General features: G+C 49.9%; 2 protein-coding genes and 1 non-coding gene across 3 annotated transcripts; all 3 read right to left on the reverse strand.

The window, feature by feature from the left end:
- Positions 1-1154: 1154 nt before the first annotated feature.
- LOC142859512 (serine protease 29-like) lies at positions 1155-3448 on the reverse strand. Its single transcript, XM_075989680.1, has 6 exons — positions 3369-3448; positions 3184-3244; positions 2853-3033; positions 2476-2741; positions 1651-1817; positions 1155-1570 (listed from the first exon to the last, which is right to left on the reverse strand). The coding sequence occupies exons 1-6, from the start codon at positions 3402-3404 to the stop codon at positions 1406-1408; spliced, it is 876 nt and encodes a 291-aa protein (XP_075845795.1). The 5' UTR covers positions 3405-3448; the 3' UTR covers positions 1155-1405.
- A 7176-nt stretch (positions 3449-10624) lies between these two features.
- LOC142859513 (serine protease 29-like) lies at positions 10625-12522 on the reverse strand. Its single transcript, XM_075989681.1, has 5 exons — positions 12462-12522; positions 12128-12308; positions 11751-12016; positions 11040-11206; positions 10625-10959 (listed from the first exon to the last, which is right to left on the reverse strand). The coding sequence occupies exons 1-5, from the start codon at positions 12520-12522 to the stop codon at positions 10795-10797; spliced, it is 840 nt and encodes a 279-aa protein (XP_075845796.1). The 3' UTR covers positions 10625-10794.
- Positions 12523-21347: 8825 nt separating this feature from the next.
- LOC142832035 (small nucleolar RNA SNORA70) lies at positions 21348-21482 on the reverse strand. The gene has a single exon (XR_012907128.1). It is a non-coding gene; the product is annotated as a small nucleolar RNA SNORA70 (small nucleolar RNA).
- Between the last annotated feature and the right edge of the window lie 1436 nt (positions 21483-22918).

Below are 22918 nucleotides of genomic sequence, written 5' to 3' on the forward strand. Positions count from 1 at the left end.
GCTAAGAGTGTTTTCCAAGGATTTACTCTGCAGCCCACGGTAGCTTGTCCAGTTTCCGGCTTTCAGCAAAAGCTGCCTTTTCTTCTCTTGTTCTCTCCTTAGAGCCATGTCCAAGTCACACATGGCAGAGACAGGTGTGCACGGGTAGCAGGGCTCACCTCCCCTTCGCCTCCCTCAGTCCCAGGAGTGCAGGTCCTGAGTGTGGGACAGAGAAGCTACAGTGATCCCGGGGAGGGTCTCTGCTAGAGAACTGGGAGCTGGTGCAGGGGTGGACACAGGTGGCTGTTTGCTGATATTCGGGGCCCACAGCAGGCCACAGAACTGGCTGGTTCCCGGTCACCTTTGAGCACAGCCCACCCCTACCACCCTCCTCAGTAAGATACCGAAAGGTGTATGTGGTAGGGGCGAGACCACCCTTGCAATCTCCCCTCTTTCTCATCTCTCAGGTGAACTCTGACTGGGTCTCTTCTCACGCCCCTGCAGCCCTCATTCATCTCTCTTAGTCTTGGATTAGTCCCAACCAGGCTATGACCCTGTCCCCTATGTACCACAGACCTGACACCCAGCTCACTGCCCCATGCCTGTGGGCATCCTCCTTGGGACGCTCAGACTCTGCTCTAGATGAGACTAGTTGCGCCAGCCCCATCCTGGCTTGCTGACCCCTCATTAGGCCGCTCAGACACCTGCTTGCTGGGCCTGGGGCTCTGGCGGAAGGGTGCTGAGGCCAGGGCTTACTTCCCAGCTCCATCTTCCTCAGGTGACCGTATCCATATATCCATACGGTCTGAGTACCTGAATCTACAGAGTCCCAGCATAGAATGAACATGGGGATGAAGGATGAGGACTTCCTGTGAGTCCCCTGATCCCAGGGACATTGTGCCACTGGTGATGGCTGAAGTCTTTTGTCGGGCTGAAGATCTCCCCCGGCCCAAACTCTTTGTGCACAGTGTAACCACCCATTCTTGGGATGCCAAGATATTGAGGCCCAACAGTGACTGTCTAACTACCCGGCCAGGACAAGGACACAGCACAAACAGGTTTAGCAGCGTGGGCAGATGATTCTGTCAACATATAGTAAACAACATCTGTAGGCCTCTTTTCCAAAGAAGAGGAGATGCAAACTCACACAAAATCCTGAGCTTAAATGTGTGCAAAACCTTTATTAAGACCAGCCAAAAGTTCAATAGCTACATGCCTAGCAAATCCCACTCCTCTCTCCCTTGAGCTGAGAGCACCCACCCCAGCCAACCATCCTCCATGCTTTCTTCCCTGGGTCAGGGATGTCCAGATTCCCAGAAGGCCAGGGGACTGGACAGGTTCAGGAGACCACACAAAGGCTGAAGCAGTGGATTCTGAGAGGGTTAGCCAACTCATCTGTTGATCAGTAGGAGGCTGGCAGCTGAGCTCAAGAGAACAACTTCATCTGACCAGTGATCCAGGGCAGGAAGGACTGCACGCGGGCATAGACCCCAGGGATGTCTCTCAGGGCACAGCCATAGCCCCAGCTCACCACTCCCACCAAGTTCCAGGAGCCTGCCACCCTGCAGACCAGGGGGCCACCTGAGTCACCCTAGAAGAGGAAGAAGCCTCAGTAAGTACTGACCTTGGAGTGGGTATGGGAACAGGAAGGGGGAGGTTGATGAGACTCACATAGCAGGCCCCACGGCCTTCGCTGCCAGCACACAGCATATCATCCTGGATGAATTTATAGTTATGGTTCCAGTGCCTGGTGGCATTGTGGTATAACTGCTCACAGACGGCATTGTCCACTATCTTCACCCGAACCTGCTGCAGGCGGTAGGGAGGTGGCAGTGGTGCTGGGGAGAGAGGAAGCCAGGCTGGTGGCGCATACCTCCTACCTGTCCACTACCCTGCCTTTCCTCCTGGGAGCTGAGAATAGCTCTATCCCTACCCAAATCCATCCCTGGAACAGTGTGTGTGGGAGACACCAATCTGTGAGATCCATGTCCAACTCTAATACCTAGGAGGCTAAAGATGGATTCTGTCTGCTTATAGGGGCTGGCGAGATGGCTCAGCAGGTAGAAGTGCTTGCTGTCAATTCTGAAGACCTGAGTTCAAGCCCAGGGACTCAGAAAGAGAAAACATTCCTGCGAGATGAGTGCCGTGACACACATGTCCCCAAATAGATACAAAAATAATGCAACAAAAATCTGTCTGCCTATAGTTCAAGGACCAAAGAGTATTCCCAAGAAGAAGGAGAATGGGGGACAGGAAGGAGGAGGGACTTTCCCCCTCAGAGTCTTGGGTTCTGGGCTCAGCCACGCCATTGGCCTCAGGTGCAGAGCTCTGATGAACATCTAAAGTGTCTGGCGGAAACATCCTGAGGCACTCTGTATTCGTCAGTACCTCCCTTTTCCCTCCTGCATCCTGCTTCCTAGGACCCCAGTGCCACCCACCCGGGATCCTCAGATGGCAAGTGTGTTCCCACAGCCCAAACCTTTCCTTGATACATACCGAACATGTGGGCCATGCCCCAGCCAGTCACCCAGCATGGGTACCTCGAGTTGACCTCGAGAGACCCAGAGGTCAGTTTGACAGGCTTGATGTTGGCAGAGCAGTCCAGGGGTTTCTCCAGCCGGAGCAGAGCCACATCTGAACCCAGGCCAGCATGGACATAGTCCCGGTGCATGATGACCTGGCTCACTCTCAGCAGCTCCTTGCCCCCATAGAGGTAGACATCCCCAGCATGGATCCGGAAGGATGAAGGGTCAGCATCTCTCCTGAGGGCAGAAAGAAGCTGTGACGACATATTCTAGTCTGGTGGGGGCGTTGGCCCCGCCCTTCCGATTTACCCCTCATCCTACCCAGCACTGGATGGCAAAGGAACTCACTTGCGAATGCAGTGGGCAGCAGTCAGCACCCACTGTGGGTGAATGATGGAGCCCCCACAGATGTGCATCCAGGAGGCCGTGTAGTAGTTGTAGACCCTTAGGCTGACCTGCCATGGCCACTTCCCCTGTGGGGCACTGTTACCCCCCACGATGCCCACCAGTACATCCTCAGACACAGGTTCTGCAAGCAACAAGTAGAATGTCAGGATACCGTGCCCAACCTGCCGCCTACACTAGGACAGAGCAGGTCACACTTGTGTCCCCAGCACTCTGGGGACTAGGTTTTATGTAGCCAGTGTAGAAGGAATGGGTTTCATGGGTTAGAACTCACCTGGGGTTCCAGCAGCGGTACACCCAACAAAGAGGAGGGTCAGACACAGCAGGCGCCACATCTGTACAGAGACAGAGAGAGTACGTGAACGGGGTGGCTTCCATCAGGCTGGAGAGATCTGGAGCCCCTGCATGGATCTGGGAGAAGACAGAAGCATGGAAGGGCATGAAGGAAGCCAGGCTTGCCTGTGATGGAGAAGACTGGAACCCAGAGATGAGCATCTGGAAGGGAGGAGGCTGATGCCCTTACTATGCCAGGTCTCGGGAGCTCCCAACTGCCAAGGCTTCTCGGCCCCTTTATTCTCAAGCCCCAGGAAGTGGGCAGGAGCGTTGGTCAGACCTCTGCTCCAAGGAGGGGCTGGAAGGAAGTGGCCTTTAACCTCAGGCAGGGACTGTTGGGAACTATGTCCTTCCCTGGGTCCAGGCACCCAGAATAACAGTCATAAGGGTGTCACCGTCTGCTCAAAGCAACACAATGGGGAAGTTTGGAGGAGGAGTGCCTACTTCACCCCAACTTGCAACATGAGGGTCCAGGGAATATAACCCTCCTCAGCTGTGTAGGTGACACTCAGACCCGGGTTAACCAGCCCCCCCCATGCCAAGTGCGTATAATCATGCTATCGACATTACAGGGAAGCTTCTGCCCAAGGCTCTCCTTGGGCCTACAGTGTCTAGAACATAGGTCCCAAATACACTTCACAAAAACTACCCTGAATAGCTGAAAACCTTGCCACCAAGAACACTAACAGGCAGAGTTTACAGCATGGAACCCAGGACCCATTCTTTGTAGCAGCTGTGGGAGTGTGAAGCCCAAAGATACCAAAGCAGTGTGGGAGCCAGCAGCTCGCACACTCCACATCCTTGCCGACAGCAGCTCCGTCTTGAGTTTCTCCTCCACAAATCTTAGCATCAGACATGCCCTGGAACCACCATGGGCTCTGGCAGAGCTCTCTCCCAATTTGTGGCTGATAATTCTGTGTGTGCGGGAGATGTGGGTCAGTCTCATGTAGTCCAAGATGGCCTCGGGCTCAGTATGTAGCCTTGGATAACCTTGAACTTCTGATTCTCCTGCCTTTACCTCTCTAGCTCCCAAGTACTGGGATTACAGTTGTGTGCCAACCATGCCTGGTTTTATGCATTGCTGGGACATTTTAGGCAAGTAATCTACCCATTTCCAGCCTCTGGCAGTTCTTTCCTTCTGGAGGCAGGGAGGGGACGGTGAGACAGGGTTTCTCTGTGTATCCCCTGGCTGTTCTGGAACTCGCTCTGTAGACCAGGCTGGCTTCAAATTCAGAGACCCGCATACCTCTGCCTCCTGAGTGCTGCGATTAAAGGTGTGCACCACTACAGCCTGGCCCTCTGCAGAGCAGTTCTTTTACCTACAAAGTTCCTAGCTTTGGAACACTGGGGACAGTTCAAGGCTCCATGTGGGAACCTAAGGGGCCTATCTCCCATACTCAGGTCAGATTCCTAGGCTTGCCATGGTTCTGTCCCTTCACTCACACTACCCAGAAGAATGAGGCTCCTTTGTGGGCTCACCAGCCCCGTGGCAACCTCCTCTTTTTCAGCCACCATGATACCATCTTTCAGAAAGGGTCCCATCAGCTGGGCGATGGTGGCGCACGCCTTTAATCCCAGCACTCGGGAGGCAGAGGCAGGCGGATCTCTGTGAGTTCGAGACCAGCCTGGTCTACAGTGCTAGTTCCAGGACAGGCTCCAAAGCCACAGAGAAACCCTGTCTCGAAAAACCAAAAGAAAAAGAAAAAAAAAGAAAGGGTCCCATCAGTCACTGGAAACATGTTCCTGTTCTTTTCCCAAGGTGTCGCAGAAAGCAATGACCATCCCTGCTCAGAACCTGAGGTCTCCAAGCTCTGAGAAAGTGGCTTTAGGTTTCAGGTAGTACTGATGGAATATCACACCCGGTTGTTCGGGGCTGGCTCTCTCTGGGGAGTATGGAGGAAGCAAGGGAGATGCATATCTGACCTAGGTCCTCATACAGTGAGATCAAGTCCTGAGTGCTTGGACTAAGTGTACAGAGAACCTGTGCATGGGGACAGTGTGAGTCCGGCGGCCCCATAATGGGTTAGGGTACTTTGGGAGAATCATGTAAGCCTAGCATCAGGGCATAGAGTGCTTGGCCCTGGGACCCTTGCACTGTAGCAAGGGGTGGGGGGACTGTGAGGTGGGAATCGCAGTCTGAAAGGAAGTCTAGCTGTGGTATAGCCTCGAAACCTGCATGGACCATCAAGACTGGAAACAGCTAGCCAGATGTGGTGGCACACACCTTTTATTCCAACAGAAAGAGAGAACATGTGGATCTCTGAGTTTAAAGCCAGTCTGTCTAAATCATGAGCTCCAGGCTAGTCAAGGCTACACAGTGGGACCCTGTCTCAAACAACAAAACAAAGTAAGACTGGGAATGGCAAAAGAGGGAGAAGTAGGTTATCCTAGACAAGAGATGCTTGTTTTTGCAGTTGCATGGGAGTACAGACAGCAGGTGAGTTCAGGGTTGGCCCCTTTACGTCTCCCAAGGAGCCTAGCAAAACCATTCAAGGAAAACCATTTCCTGCTTCCTGTGGCTGTTGCAAGCCCAGGGTGCCTTATCTGGGTAAGATCACCTGAGGCCCCCATGAGTGGTCCTGCTGTCACTGTTAGGCAACAAGACCTGGAGACAGGATACCTGGCCGCCCTGATAGAGATGGGACCAGGCCACCATGAATGAGCACATCCAGCGATAGGATCAGAGAGAACTAGGGAGCCCAGGATCTGGGTCAGGTAGCCGTTAGCTCAGGAGCCACAACCTAACCCATGAGAGGTCCTGTCCAAGTTCTGGGTTCGGGGATGCCGTTAGGTGAAGGATGTGGTTGCTCAGGGCTGGTGTTGCAAGAGGCGCTGGGCCATCATTGTCTTGGAGTAAAATGACTGGAGTTGTCAGGACACTTAAACTACAGGCTGATCAGAGGCTCAGGCAAGGTTTTCCAATGTCTCCAAATATATCCCAGCCTATGCTCAAGGGGAACATGGATTATTGTTGAGCCAGCTCCTGGGTTAGGGACAGTACTTTTGCAAGACCCCAAAAGTCCTCCTCTTGAGTTCTGAGTGATCCAGGAAGAAATATACATTGTCCACATGATTAGATTTTGTTACAGGAGGGCCTCTTTGTTGCCTGGCTAGCTAAGACCCGAAATAAGCACACAGAAACTGTATTAATTAAATCACTGCTTGGCCCATTAGCTCTAGTTTCTTACTGGCTAACTCTTAAATATTAATTTAACCCATTTCTGTTCATCTGTGTATCACCACAAGACTGTGGCCTACCAGCAAAGTCTCAGCACATCTATCTCTGGCAGCGGATCCGTAGCGTCTCCCTCTCTGCCTTTCTTCTCCCAGCATTCAGTCCAGTTTTCCCGGCCTACCTAAGTTCTGCCCTATCAACAGGCCAAGGCAGTTTCTTTATTCACTAATGGTAATCACAGCACACAGAGGGGACTCCACATCAATATTTGCTCAGTCACATGTGATGCTGGCCAGTTCCCAGCATTCTCAGGTTGATGTTGAGGGAGCAGAAACAATTTCAGTCACTGGTGAGGGACCCTGGCTGTGAAGCAGCATGTCAGAACACCCCTGACTAGTATTGGAGGCTGCCTTAATGGATGTTCAGTCTGAGCCTTGAACAGATGGGACGTTAGCCTGGGAGTCGGGAACAGAACAGAATGTCCCTGGGATTGAGATGAGCTAGCGTCAGGAAAAAGCCTGGGGTCTTGACAGCTCTACCTCACAAAGCTGGTCTCAATGTACTGACTTGTCTTCAGTGCCCAGAGCCACACTTGCCCTGTTCTCTTCTCATGGCATCAGGCTCAGAGGTGAGCAGGGGAAAGGTCCAGGGTTGACACTCTCAGCGCTTGGTCCTCAGCCTGTGTTTTCTGAGTTGTGTGGCCCTAGGGAAACCATTATCTCCTCCGCTCCTAATCTGGAGTACAGGGACAATCTCCCCTGCCTTGGGAGGAAAGAGCTGTGCCCAGTGAGTGTGACATAGGAGTGTCCCCAGGTAATGTCCTGGGAGTTATTATTGGTCATTGTTTTTTTGAAAACGGGTTTACCAAGAACATTCCAGAAAGGGTTCTGACACTAATAGAATTCTAAAAGGTTTACTTACGCCGAGATTTCAGTAGAGACCAGCCAGCTGTGTGTTCACAGAAGCACCTGTCAAAGGCGTCAGGACACAGTGGGCTCTGCCCTGAGAAAGGCCAGGCTTGGCTGAAACATCTCTGTGCAGACTGCAGCAACATTCAATTATGATTTTCTCCATTTAATTTTCTTGTCTTTTACATTTAATTGTCTCATCTTTTAGAGAGCATTTTGCTTTTTAAAAAAGCAGCGATGTCCAACCGGGGACATGACTCAGTGCCAGAGTCCTTGTCAGCCCAAGACTCTGGCTTCAACCCCCAGCACTGTAACAGAAAGAACAAAAACAAACAAACAAAAAACACCAAATCAACAATGTCCATTAATGAAAACTCATCTGCTTCCCTGTAGATAAGGATAGGGCTGGAGCCATTTGTGAGAAAGGACGAGTGTAAACCAAGCCCAGCTCTCAGACTTCAAACCACCTAAGTGTGTGCCTCCCTAGACACTGGCCTGCAGGCACCAACTACCCTCAGCCCCAGATGCCCCAGCAGAGGACATTACACCTAGGGTTTCCTGGGACATGTAGAAGAAGGCATGTCACCCACTCAGCCTGGTGAGGGTGCCTCCACAGACCTGCTACCCTCATTTGCCATGGATGACTGTCAGGACCTTGCAGGGGGAAGCTACTATATCATCATCAGTAAGGGATGTGGAGACGAAGCTAATTCCTAGGGGTAAGAGTGTGGTTACAGCAGGAATATCACCAGGGTATATTCTCTGGAAGTCGGTGCCATCCTATAAAGGAAGGTGAGGTGGGGTTCCTTCCCCACCCCTCCCGCCACCTTTAGAGTCTATCAAGTGGGATCAACTTTCTGAGCCTCCAGGCAAAGGTCACTCAGTGGAAATTAGTGAGACGTATACTCTATCCCAGGCATCATGGTGGATACTGAGGCACAAGTCTGAGGCCAACCTAGCCTACACAGTGAGTTTCAGGCCAGCCAAGGCTACAAACATAGGAAGATCCTGTCTCAGAGCCAGGCATGATGCACCCTTTAATCCTAATACTTGGGAGGCAGAGGCAGGCAGATCTGTGAGTTCAAGGCCAGCCAGTCTACAAAGTGAGTTCCAGGACAGCCAGGATTACACAGAGAAACCCTGTCTCAGAAGAAGAAAAAAACAAATAAAAAGATCTTGTCTGGGGCTGGAGGCAGGTGTGATGATTCCCAGCAGGTACAAGAGCTACTAACCCTGACAACCTGAGCTCCATCCTTGAGAGTCACGTGGTAGGAGAAGGGAGCTGATTCCTACAGCTGTCCTCTGATCTCCATATATGCACCCTTCCCCCCAAGACAGACAGACAGACACACACACGCATCCAGGCACACACACATGCACGCACACACATGCACACATGCACAAAGCACAAACACATACACATGCATGCATACACACATGCACACACGCACACACACATGCTCACTTGTGACCACTAGTTTTTGGCCAGAGACTGAGGGAATATTTCTGTACCCTGATAGGTAGACTAGGGGCACTTACACTAACATGTTCTTCTGAAGAGCAGAAGGACACCTTTGGTATATTGACTGGCACCTGGAAGTGTTGACAAGTATTGGCTCTCCTGTTCTAGATCTTAGCATCCTGTAAGCCACACAGAATGCTTCACAGCAGGCATGGGCATCCAGTACCACATGGAGCACAGCTGAGCACAGTGGACTCAAACAGCCCACTGACCACACTTCCCTAGCCCTGGCTCCCACCATGTCACCGGCAGAAAATAAAAGGTCATTAGGGTAGCACAGGAAGGGTCTCGAGCACAGGCTGTGGGGAATCTGACTGCTTCAGTCGGAGGAGCGGTGCCCATTGCCCCACCACCCTGAGGACCCCCTGCTTACCCCCAGGAAGGAGGAGTTAGAAGAGAAAGAACCGGGTCAACCCAACTCCAGCATCCTGGGAGCCATGGAATAGCCATAGTCAGAAACTCCATGTTCTTCTGCCCTTTGCCATCTGATCCTGAAGCAATGTCACCCAAGTTGTGTGCTACAGAAAAGCCTTTTCCTTCCACCCTCCCTGTCCTGGAGAGGTATTGGAAGCACAGGGCGGGTCTTGCTCTTGATGGGATGTGCTGGATAAATTGGGGCCTGTGTGTGTGTGTGTGTGTGTGTGTGTGTGTGTGTGTGTGTGTGTGTGTGTGTTAGAGAGCATGTGGTACCTTTGAGGACAGCGGCACTGTCCAGATGCCTGTGGGAGCCATGGGAATCAGATGACTGCCGCCCCCCTGGACAGTCCCCTCTCTCATTGCCCTGCTCAGCTACAGGCAGGAAAGGGAAGGAAACCATGCTAAGACACCTGCTTCCCTTCAGAAGAACAGAGGTCAAACCTGCCCTGCCTTGAGGCCCCTGCTTAGCCAGCTGGGAGACCCACAGGACCCTACGATCTTCCCTGCAATCCTGATTGCCCCTCCAGACTCAGCAGAACCCCAGTCAGAGCCTCTTCCATCCCCTCTCAGCCCCTGACCCCTTAAGGTGAAGCTCATAGAGTATAGCACTCATCGGGCCCCTCCCATCTCCTACAAGTCACAAAGGCCAGTGCAGCTCACTGCTATGCACCTGGCTGACCTCTGCAGGTTACCAGCTCCTGGGTGGAGCCTCTGGAGAAGGGACATCCCTGTCTTAGTCTGAGGTTGACACTTCCCACCTTCCTTCTCCTGCTGCTTCTGGTGAATAGAGTTAGTCAGCCCCTCTCTGCCAACGCCCACCCACCATGTACCCAGGGTCAGAATCGCTCTGTGAGGGAGGCTGTGTAGCTGCTGGCCTTCATCCTTACTCCGGATATTAGATAGCTGCCACTGTGTGTAGTTCAAGGCAACAGCCCAAGCCACTCAGATAACCTTAGCCACACTGGATAACTGAGTCTACAGAGTCTTGGGGTAAAAAAAAAAACAAATGAGGTACAGAAAGGACATCAGCATTGCAGCAGTCTCCTGGCCCTAGAGTGACGTTGCTAATGGTCAGAGAATCATTGTCCCAAGGCTGGACACCTGGGATTGTCACCCTTCCTATCACTGCACAATGTTATCATATCCAGGTTCTAGGATGCTATAGGGATGCTAGGTGCTTGAGAGACAAGAATCAGCCTGATAACCGTTCAGGGTGCCTGGGGAACACGTGCAGACTGCCTGGGCCCCATGTCTGGTGACTTCGGCCCTTGCTTACTTGTCTAGAAAACCATTAAAACAGCATCTATAGGTGTTTCCACTAGAGAAAAAACAGATTTGTATTCACACAAAAACTCAAACGTGAATGTGCAACACATTTTTATTAAAGAAGCCAGAAAATAGTCCTTCAGTAGCTAGTGCTCAGCGCACTGGGCACCAGCGCTCCAGAGCCTAAGCCCTGCACGGCCATCCAGGAATCATGACGAAAGCCGAGCCGTCGTCGGCTGACCAGCATGAGGCCAGCAGCTGGTCTTAGGAGAACTTCTTTATCTGACCAGTGATCCAGGGCAGGAAGGACTGCACGCGGGCATAGACCCCAGGGATGTCTCTCAGGGCACAGCCATAGCCCCAGCTCACCACTCCCACCAAGTTCCAGGAGCCTGCCACCCTGCAGACCAGGGGGCCACCTGAGTCACCCTGGGAGAAAAAGAAGCATTGATGGTTATTGGCTCTGACGTGGGAATGAGGACAGAGATGGGGAGGTGGATGGGACTCACATAGCAGGAGTCTCGGCCCTCGCTGCCTGCGCATAACATGTCCTGTAGGATGATTCTCCGATCACGATTGCGGTGGCCAGAGGCTTTGTGGTAGAGCTCCTCACAAAGGTCATTGTCCACTATCTTCACCTGCACCTGTTGCAGGCGGTAGGGAGGAGGCAGTGGTGCTGGGGAGAAGAGACGTGGGACCAGTTGGTGCATAGATTCCCCTAGCCATCCCACGACCCTACTGCTCCACCTGGGGGTCGAGGGGAGGCCTCTCTCCAGTGTAGCTCCATCCCTGTCTAAGGCCTCTACAAGCGTCAGTCTCTCCTTTGTGGAAAAGAATGTGTGGATGCCAGCCCGAAGGGGCCATGTTCACCCATAACTGCTTGGACACATGGATTCTGTCCACTTGTCTGTCAAGGGCCAAACAAAAGGGTTTGTTTGCTGACATTTTCTCCAAAATACTTTATTATTAGTTGGAAAATAAGAACCATTCCTTCCATCTCAGAATCTTGATTTCTGGACCCAACTGTGTCATTGGCCTCAGATGCAGAGACTCCGACGGATATCTGGAGTAACTTGGAGGTGTAGCTAGATTAGTCCATGTTGGGTCTGCAACTCTCTCTTTCCTCTTTGGGTCCTACTCCCAGGACCTTGGTACCACCCACAAGGAATCCTCAGATGGCAAGTTTGTTCCCACAGCTCACATCCTTCCCCAATACTTACCGTACATGCTCACTGTACCCCAGCCAGTCACCCAGCACTCATCCTTCTCGTTGATCTCGAGAGACCCAGAGGTCAGTCTGACAGGCTTGATGTTGGCAGAGCAGTCCAGGGGTTTCTCCAGCCGGAGCAGAGCCACATCTGAACCCAGGCCAGCATCGACATAGTCCCGGTGCATGATGACCTGGCTCACTCTCAGCAGCTCCTTGCCCCCATAGAGGTAGACATCCCCAGCATGGATCCGGAAGGATGAAGGGTCAGCATCTCTCCTGAGGGCAGAAAAAAGCTGTGACGACATATTCTAGTCTGGTGGGGGCGTTGGCCCCGCCCTTCCGATTTACCCCTCATCCTACCCAGCACTGGATGGCAAAGGAACTCACTTGCGAATGCAGTGGGCAGCAGTCAGCACCCACTGTGGGTGAATGATGGAGCCCCCACAGATGTGCATCCAGGAGGCCGTGTAGTAGTTGTAGACCCTTAGGCTGACCTGCCATGGCCACTTCCCCTGTGGGGCGCTGTTACCCCCCACGATGCCCACCAGTACATCCTCAGACACAGGTTCTGCAAGCAACAAGTAGAATGTCAGGAGACCAGTGCCCAACCTACCGCCTACACTAGGATAGAGCAGGCCATACGCATGCCCCCCAGAGTCCTGGGGACAAGGTTTATTGGAGGCTCTATAGAATGGAAGAAGTGCTATGGATAAGGACTCACCTGGGGTTCCAGCAGTGGTACACCCAACAAAGAGGAGGGTCAGGCACAGCAAGCTCCACATCTGTAGAGAGAAGCACAGGGGCCAGTAGTTGGAGGGGCCTGGAAGTAGTCTGGGTCAGGGTGGAGAGGACTTGAGCAATTTGGGGCAAGAACAGGAGCATGGAGAGGTGTGGAGGGGACTGGGATTGCCTAGGTTGGGATGGAGAGCATGGAAATCCAAAGTCAGTGAAGGTATCTGGGAAAGGAGAGGATGGTGCCCTTACCATGCCCGGTCTCCACAACGTCCTCCTGCTTAGGCCTCTCAGCCCCTTTATCCTCAAGCCCCAGGAAGTGGGTAGGGGGCTTTGGCTTGGTCACTGCTTGGAGGAAGAGCTGGGAGGAAGTGGCATATGACCTCAGGAAGGATGGGAGGGGAGACCTGGAGTCCTTCACTAGCAGGGTTACATGGGTGTCACCACCTGTTTGCAGCAGCATCACCAGGAATGTTGGGAAGAGACAGAAGTGTCAGATATCCCGGATGCAGCCTGTGTCTTATGGGTGAAAGAATCCACCATCCATCTAGTTAACTCTGAGACTCCAGTGGAGCAACTCCCCCACGCTGGGAACACACAGCCATACCCAACACATGTCACAAAGAGCTCCAGGCCTAAGGGTCCTCTGCTAAGTATGCACTGTCCAGCCCCAGACAGTGCATCCTGCAGAAATTGCCCAGGGCATCCTGCAAGGGCCTCCTTGCGGCTTCAGTGAGCAACCTAGGTTTAAGAGCCCAGTGCTGGTCAGGGACACCCACAACCCAGGACTGTGGCTGCTGTGACTAACTTTGCTGTCAAATCCAAGAACAGACGTTGCCTGGAGCCCACAGTGGGCCAAGCCAAGCTCTCCTGTTTGTGGACCAATTAGACAACACTTTCCTGTAGCTCTGGCTACTGGAGTGTTTGGGTGGTTGAAGGGCCGAGACCCAAGGGATAGACCATGTGCCTGCCCGACTCCCAACTCTACAATGGAATTTGCCCTTTTAGGGCCAAAGGGACACCTAACTAGCCTGATTCTGGAAGCTCTGTGTTCCTGGCAGGAACCCGAGATCACCTGGATTCTATTCCGGGCCCAACCCTTCACGGCTAGGAGAATGTGCCCCAAGGAGACACCATCAGCCAGCATCCGTGGGCATTTGTGGTTTGGAGCCAGTGACGACCTCACAGGCACACAGTAGGTAGAAGCCAACAGTGCTGCCAAACTCAGGGCACTCTCACTTTACAGTTTACAGTGTCCCATTAAAATGACCCCGGTTCTGCCACAGACACAATCTCTTCCACCCTTCTTGTGGCCGAAACAAAGATGCCAAAGAATTCTAAACCTGAGAATTTGTCAGTAACTGGCTCCCTACTGCGTCCTTGCTGTCAGCATAGGAGGGTCAGGATACCCCACTGTCCCCTCCATAGAGGCTCTCAGAGGCAGCTCAGAGCCAGAGTGGGGACTCACCGTGGTTCCAAAAATATCAAGTCCCATTATATAAGAACTAGCCACAGATGTTGTGAGGCCCTCAAGAATGGCAGGTGTGCCCAGAACTGCCCAGGACACATGTTCCTGGGAATTCAGTAGCAGAGGTATTTCTCACAAAGAAGCAAGACAGATGATTCCCATACCCCTGAGCAGGAGGAAGGGTTTATATGCTAAACTGGACAAAGGTGACCCATAGCTACCTCAAACTTGAACCCTGAACCCTGGCTTTCTCAAACACTATTAGCAAGTCCGACATCAGTAAAAAGACAATAGGGGCATCAGAGCCTGGCGGGAAACGCTTAGATGGTTATCATAACAACAGCCAGACCATTGCCACACCTAGTGATAGGATCAGAAACAGCCTGCAGCCATACAGCAGTGGGGTACATCTGTTAGCACAGGAGCCACAGACTGACCAACCAGAGGGTCGTGACCAGGTTCTGGTCTCAGGGATGCTGTTAGAAGGATGTGGCTACCCAGGGCTTTGTTGCAAGAAGGGATGTTGGGCAGAAGCTGGGACAGGGGAACAGCACTGGGCACCAGGGTCTCAGAGCAGGGTCTACCCAGGAGTAGTGGGAAGGCAAAATCTTGTTTTTCTTTTGTGTCCTACTGCATCCCAGCCCTAGGGACAAGGAGAATGTATTAGTGATAATCTTAGCACTGGGCAAAGTGCTTCTGAAAGATGTGAAAGGTTAAACTGGAGGATTAGCAGTTAGCTAGATCCCTGATGGAATGACAGGGAGGGGAGCAGCACTAGCAGTAAGACAGCAAGGAGGCTGGAGAGAAGGCTCACCTGTTAAGAGCACTTACCGCTCTTGTAGAGGACCTGATGTCCGTTCCCAGCATTCATATGCACAGCTCAGGATCACCTGTAACTCTAGCTCTGTAAATCTATACAGAGACCACACACACACACACACACACCTAAAAATAATAAAAATAAACTTTAAAAGAAGCAAACTTCTAAGATGACAAAAGCCCAACTTCTTAACACTCTCCTGACCTGAGGCGAAAGCCTGGCAGCTTAAAACAAAGGCATAATAGGGCCTTTTTCTCCCACCAAGAGGGCTCCTGTTCTGATAAGTTGGAGGTCTGCCTGATCAAGACACTGTTAATGAGAATTCTAGAAAAACCAAGTGACTGGTTACAGTTACAATGACATGGAGAAGCCGGAATGTTGCAGCTGCAGAAGCTAGTTGACTTATCTTGGACTAGCTGTAGCCCCCAGAACAGCCTCTTTGTCCACCTGAGTCAGAACTAGCATCCCGTGACAAATCTGTAAAAATCATTGGAATCTATTAACTTACAGACCACAAATGTGCTTACTTCCTGTTTCCATGTGTTTGCCCTTCTGAGGACACCCCATTGACCAAGTGTTAAGTTTGTCTGGTCCAGAGTCTTCAGTTGGAGTGGTGATCTCTTTCTCTGAGACCCAGAACTTCTTTCTTTCTTTTTAAAGCAGTTTTGTTTAAAATTGATTTATTTATTATGTATTCCTGCACACTAGAAGAGGGCATGATGGTTGTGAGCACCATGTGGGCACTGGGAATCGAACTCAGGACTCTTGAAAAAGCAACCAGTGCTTTTTTTTTTTAAATGAAACTCCTACAAGTTAAAGCTTGTTCACAATGTGTTGTTTTTTTTTAATTAATTTATTTATTATGTATACACATATATGCCCGCAGGCCAGAAGAGGGCACCAGATCTCATTACAGGTGGTTGTGAACCACCATGTGGTTGCTGGGAATTGAACTCAGGACCTTTGGAAGAGCAGGCAATGCTCTTAACCACTGAGCCATCTCTCCAGCCCCCGCAACCAGTGCTTTTAACCACTCTCCAACTCCCAGAACTTATTTCTAACCATGCCCTACTTTTAAATTTTAAATTTATTTATTTGTTTGTTTATTTATTTATTTACTTGGTTTTTTCGAGACAGGGTTTCTCTGTGTAGCAGTTCTGGCTGTCCTGGACTTTCTACATAGACCAGGCTAGCCTCCCAATTGCTGGGATTAAAGGTGTGCACCACCACCGTCCAGTTATTTACTTATATTTTTAAAATGTTATATATATGGATGCTTTGTCTGCATGTATGTGTTAGGTCTCAAACCTGGGACAAATGGCTGAGGTGCCTATTAAACATTTCAAAGAGGACATGGTCACTAGGCTCTCCCTGCATCCCTCAGTCCCTATCTGATACAGGGCCCTCCTGGCTGGCATACCCCACCCCTACTCTAAACTTCTTCAGCCCAGGGGCTGGCATGCCCCTTCCCCAGCTGCCCTTCCCTGTATAATCCAGCCAAAACAAAGATGCCAAATAATTCTAGACCTCGGCTGAGAATTTGTCAGTAACTGGCTCCCTACAGCGTCCCTGCTGTCAACATAGGAGGATCAGGACACTCACTGTCTCCTCCACAGGGGCTGTCGGAAGTGATTTAGAGCCAAGCAGGCGACTCACCTTGGCCCCGGAAACACCAGGTCTTCTCGAATGAGAACCACCACCAAGGTGTCTGTGAGACCCCAAAAACAGGCGAGTGTGTTCAGATTGCCTGTGGCACAGTGTTTCTGGAGACACAGAAGTATATCTCAGATGGAAGCAAGACAGACAGTTTTCACACCCTTAGGCAAGAGGATGAGTTTATATCTAAACTGGACAAAGGTGACCCAGATGGAGTAAATCCTGGCTTTCTCAAACACCATTAACATGTCCAGTGGCAGTAAAAAGTCAACTTGGGCATCAGATCCGGGCAGGAAACGCCTTGATGACATCTTGATGACTTTGTTTATGCTTCAGCATTGGTACCTGTGCCAGGGTCACCTGACTGATAAGATAGAAGTGAGGGCCGTAGCGGACATGGTTAAGCAAAGTTAGGTCTCCTTTTTAGCGGTGAGACATGATCCTCTGAACAAATCATCTTCATCAGATTCTCTTGGCTGGTTGCAAGAGGCCATCACTATTATCAGTTTTTGCCTGTTGACATTTCCTCAAAAGGGGAGCAGAGGGGCTGGAGAGATGACTCAGCGGTTAAGAGCACTGCCTGCTCTTCCAAAGGTCCTGAGCAACCACATGGTGGCTCACAACCATCTGTAATGAGATCTGGTGCCCTCTTCTGGCCTGTAGACAGAATACTGAGAATACTGTATATAATAAATAAATCTTTTAAAAAAAGGGGGGGGGGGAAGAGCAGAAATCCAAAGGGTCTTTAGATCCATTCCTGAGGCTGAAGAAACAGCTGTAATTGTCCCAGAGCACAGAACCACTGAAGTAAAATTTCCCATGTTTCATTGGGACAATAGGAATGTGTTTCCTCAGGTTTAGCACACAGAAGCTGACTCGAGGGGACCAGGCTACATGCTGAGCTGATTAAACTTGGTGATACCATAAGCATCGTTCTGATGGTCCTGGTTTTGAGGGCATGAAAATGCAAGGATGAAGAGGGATGGAAAGCAGCTGAGGCTTGACACCTTGAGGCAGGGTCGAATTTCTGCAAAGGATGCTGAAAAGACATTGCTTTTAGGAAGAAAAAGCCTCAGTTGCAGCAGAGACTCCATGTATCGAAAATACCAGGACCGCGGACTGTCTGTCAAGGAGCACTGCTGGTGTGGAATGGAGCTGGGCTAAGGGAGGAGCTCCACGTTGAAGGAAACAGAGAAGTGGGGCTTCACGAGACCTTTGGAGCCCAGAGGATTGTGCGTGGGTCCCACATGTCAGAAATTGAACTACAGGATTTGGATTTATGCTGATGAATTTTAGTTTTACCTTGGTGTGATTTTCTTTTTTCTTTTCTTTTTCACCTGAAGGGTTTCTTTATGAGGCGAGGGGAGGAAGAGAGGAGAGAGAGAAAAGGAGTGCAGAGAAACCTCGTGGGAAGAGAGAGAGATACAGAGCGGCAGAGAGACAGACATAGAGATATAGAGGGAGACACACCAGAGAGAGAGACAGAGAGAGAGGGCAGGGGCTGGGGAGAGGGGAAGAGAGAGAAGAGGAAGAGGAAGAGGAAGAGGAAGAAGAGCTGGCGTGGTTTTCTTTATGCCCCAGTTCTTCCCATTAGGGATAAGAAAAACTAAATCTATAACTTTTTTTTTAATTTCATAGGTTCTCATAGTTGAGAGTCTGGGGTCTTTTTGGAGTTGGACTTATTTGATATCATCTTAACAGATGGGACTTTGGAGACAAGGAATGGGAAGTTACCGCTTAAATGACTTGTTTGTGCATCAAGTTGACAAGGGGTGGATTGTGCTGGTTAGTTCTGTCAATGTGACTGACTTAGTCGGTGTTCTGTTACTGTGAAGAGAAACCATGGCCATAGCAACTCTTATAAATGAAAACATTTAACTAGGTCATGCTTTTTCAAAGGTTTAGTCCATTGTCATCATGGCGGAGACCATTGCAGTACACAGGTAGACATGGTCCTAGAGTAGTTAAGAGGTCCAGATCCAGATCCAGATCCACAGGCAGCAGGAAGTGTTGGATCCACGAGGATCACGCAAGGATGGGGACAGACCACCGAATCTAGTAAACCAGAAGCAAACTTTATTCTAGGAAAAAAAATGAAAAATTAAAAAAAATCTCCATGGGGCATAAAAAGCTTATCAGCTAGCTGAGACCACAGCCTGAGTTGGGGCTTGTAAGGCTGTGGCAAAGGACAGCTTTTGAGCCTTCCCTTTTATAATAAGGATTAGGCAATAATAAAGGAATTTTTACAACCTCAAGGTAAAACTCAGATACAAATTGCCCTCCTTTGCAGTTTTCATTAGCAGAGTTTTTCAGTTAAGCTTGTGTTTGTATTTAGTCCATTGTTTTTCCCTGGCATTCCCTGATGTGTTTACCAAGGCTCTGCACCTCCCCGACGCTGCCAGTGTTGCATGGCAGGGAAGGGTATGGGACAATATAAAACCAAAAAGTCATGTACATCCCATCATTTAAAAGTTAACTCACATCAATTTCTGGTCCGAGTATCTAAAAGCTGATCGTCAGTTTGCAGAGTGACCCTAAGTTTGCAAAAGGCCGCTTCAGCCTTGCAAATAGAGCTCTGGGTTGTAAAGCAGAGTAACCCGCTGTTAATAGCTAATCATTAGGCTACTGAGAAAGCTGCTGACAGCTGCTCTCACTCTCCTAGGCTTACAACTTGTATTTCTTTATTTCTACATTCTTATTTCTGCAATCTACATTTTTATATTCTTATTCTTAGACTCTTCAGGAAGAAAGAGGCTCTGAGCTTGGAGTGGACTTTCTGAAACTTCAAAGCCCATCCCCAGTGACACCTCCTTGATGTGGGATTCCCCTCTGTATGCTGTGAATATCATTGGTTAATAAAGGAACCACTTTGGGCCTATAGCAGAGCTATAGGGGAACAGAGTCAGGTGGGGAAAACTAAATGGAATGCTGGGAGACAGGAGGCCAAGCCAGAGAGAAGCCATGGAGCTGCCGCCAGAGACAGACATGCTGAAACTTTGCTGGTAGTCCATGACCTCGTGGTGATGCACAGGTTAATAGAGATGGGTTAAATTAAGATGTAAGAGTTATCCAATAAGAAGCTAGAGCTAATGGGCCAAGCAGTGATTTAAATAATATAGTCTCTGTGTGATTATTTCTGGAATAGCCAGGAAACAAACAAGAGGCCTCCACTGCACTCCTAATCTTTTCAAACAGAGCCACTCCCTGGTGACCAAGCCCTCAAATCTGTGAGCCTATAGGGGTCATTCTTACTCAGACTTCCACAGTGACACAGCCTAGAGTCACCTGGAAGAGAGTCCTAAGGAAGAAGTATCTAGCTCAGGTTGGCCTGTGGGCGTGTCTGTGTGGTACTGTCTTGGTTGTTAACTGATGCAGGAAGAGCCACCCCATTGTGAGTAGCACTATTCAGGAGCGAGCTAGCTGAGAGCAAGGGGTCGAACTATGATCCATATTTTTATTCTCCTTCCTGCCTTTGCTTCCCTTCAATAACAGATTGTGACCTGTAGTTGTGAGCCAAATAAACCCTTCTACCCAACATTTCTTTGCCAGGATGTTTTATTAGAGCACCAGAAATGAAAGTAGACAGCCATGTTAACGCAACTCTGCACTAATGGCAAATGCCCTCTGGATGTGGGAAGTAGAGAGTACAGGGGCTCAAGGAGGCTAATCAGAGAAAAGCGTTGTCAGTGCAGAGCCATCATCCCCGTACTGGGTGAACTTTCCAGTAAAGTAGCTTTGGAGTTATCCACGCTTCCATAACCCCTCACCTGTGTTCTAAGTAAGCCCAGTAAAACTAACTGGTTCCCCCAGGGTGAGCTTTAGCGGAATCATACTTTTGAGGAGGGGGTCGACATTGTTTAAGTCTCTCCAGGGAAGGGACACTCTTAGCTGGTGACCTCCACCGAGGCCCCAGGGACAAGGCCAATAATATTGCCAAGGCCACTTGACCAGAGCTGAGCCCTGCCTTGGGTTTCCTATCATTTGTCTGGTTTGGGGGCTATGTTTTCCTGAGCACCCTGAGTATCCTTAGCAAGTGCTCTCCAGCTGAGCTCTCCCCACAGCCCTGGAGTTGTTGGAATCCTACTAAAACTCGGCTTACATCAGGTGATGCAGATCTGGGGAGTCTGCAGGGAGTCTCGGAAGACTAGAACCTGTATTCTTAGGCCTCGTCACCTACTGGTGCCCTGCAGTGCTCCTGTATTAGCAGATGTGCTCTGGGATCATGGGGCTGCAGGGAGCGCAGGGAGCACGTTCCACAGCAGACCCAGTTTGAGAAAGAAAAATAAGAGAATTTTAATGCATCTGAACTTTATATTTGCATTGTGTGAGGTTTGTGAGTTCATCTTGTTTTGTCCAGATGGCTGCACATCTGTCCAGCTGTCTCCAGTTTTTAATGCCACCTAGCAGATCTGCCACAGGCATATGGTCCTGGATTTTATCTTGGAGGCCTCTCTTGCTACAATAGGGCTTGTCTTGTTGTCATCTCTTTGTTTGTTTGTTGTTTGTTTTCTCACATACAATGTGAGATTTATTACCGAACGTGATTTGGTGGGTTGCAGGACGATACAGTGGAAGCCCTCAGGCATGAGTGGGCTGCCCCTTGTCCAGGGACCACAACCAGGAACATCTTCTACCCCACCGCTATGGGAGAAGAGGTACTTCTCTGCTACCATGTCGTCAAATTCATTTGCATTAAACTTGATGAAAATCCCGCTTCTTTGAAGAATGTACCTTCCGGTGGCCAGGGAACCTGAATTTGGCTCTACACAGGACCTCAGTCACATGTTCCTTAGTCTAGTTTTGTCCAGATGGACACAGTGAGCTGGCCAGTGTGAACCCTGACTACTGTGCCCTGGGGCTTCCCAAAGGCAGCTGCCAGGAGCCCAGCCTGGGTAGAACATTGAGATCAGAGATGTTAATATCCACAGGACAACTGTCTGGAAGTTCCTTGGGGCGACCCATATAGGTAACCCGGCTGTACACGTTCCCAAAGAGGCTGCTCTTGGCAACCATTGCACACTAGGTCCCCATGAGGAGAGGAACCTGGTTGATTTACTTGGCTTCAGGGTCATTATTGTTTTGAGGCAGGATCTCTGTAGCCCAGGTTAGCCTTGACTCACCACAACCTTCCTGACTGTGTTTCTTGAATCCTAGGATTATAGGTATGAGCCAACACACATGGTCTCATTGAATTACTTAATTCATCGAGGTTTCTGGTACACCCCCTTCCTCCAGAAAGTCTTGGCAATGTCTGGTTCTGGCCTTTTGAGACTCTATGGCGTGCTATTCATTTAAATTTGGCCAACCTACTGCATTTGTTTTGTTCCCCACACAGGCACAAAGAGAAACTAAACCAATGATTGAGGTTTCCTAGCTGACAAGACAATGCCTCCAGAGACCATTCATTGCAGGACCCATGGGGGAGAAGGGTGGTTTGCATGAATCCGTTGACAAAGTGCTGTGACTCATGTTCTGAGTTGTAATGAAAGAAAGCAATTTCTCTTTACAAATATTGGAACAAACATAATTGCTGATGACATGTTTAGGAGAGTCACCCTGCCCTGGGGTCACAGAATGTAACCTTGGCAGTGAGAATGTAGCGTCATGGATGCTTGGATTTGTTTGGTTTTTTGGGTTTTTTTTTTTGTTTTGTTTTTTCCAAAGCAACCATGTGCACCTAAATTTAAAAAAAAAAAGAAAGCAAACTATCATTTTTCATTATGCATACCAATCCAAGTTCCCACTCCCTCCCCTCCTTCCATTCTCTCCACACACTCTCCCACCCCACCTCCATCCAATCTTCAGAGAGGGCAAGGCACATTGCTTCGGGGAAGGTCCAAGGCCCTCCCTACCATATCTAGGCTGAGCAAGGAATCCATCCAAAGAGAATGGGTTCCCCAAAAGCCAGTACATGCAGTAGGAATGAATCTTAGTGCCACTGCCAGTGGCCCCTCAGTCTGCCCCAGCCATACAACTGTTACCCACATTCAGAGGGACTAGTTTGGTCCTATGTTTGTTCCTTCCCAGTCCGGCTAGAGTTGGTGAACTCCCATTAGCTCAGGTAAACTGTTTCAGTGGGTGAACCCATCATGGTCTTGACCTCTTTGCTCATATTCTCACTCCTCCCACTCTTCAACTGGACCTTGGGAGCTCAGTCAAAGAAGAATGAGAATATGTGCACCTAAATTTTGAAAATACTTTTGTTCTTTGGCTCATGACAAAGACATCATTTTGTCTCCTAAGCAACCCAGTTTCCTTCATCTTAAAATAAGATGTTTACAAAGAAAACATAGCCAAGGATGTAGCTCAGTTAGTAGTACTTGCCTAGTAAGCATGAAGCCCTAGGTCCCACCCCTAACCCTGTATAAACTGGGTATGGTGTAAATCTGTGATGGCCAGCGCTATAGAGGCAAAGGCAGGAAGATCAGAAATTCAAGGTTATAGTTAACTAGGCAGTCCAGCGAAGGCCAGTGAGAGCTCCGTATGATCCCATCTCGAGAAA

This window comes from Microtus pennsylvanicus, chromosome 11 (assembly GCF_037038515.1).
Source record: "Microtus pennsylvanicus isolate mMicPen1 chromosome 11, mMicPen1.hap1, whole genome shotgun sequence".
Lineage (NCBI taxonomy): Eukaryota > Metazoa > Chordata > Mammalia > Rodentia > Cricetidae > Microtus > Microtus pennsylvanicus.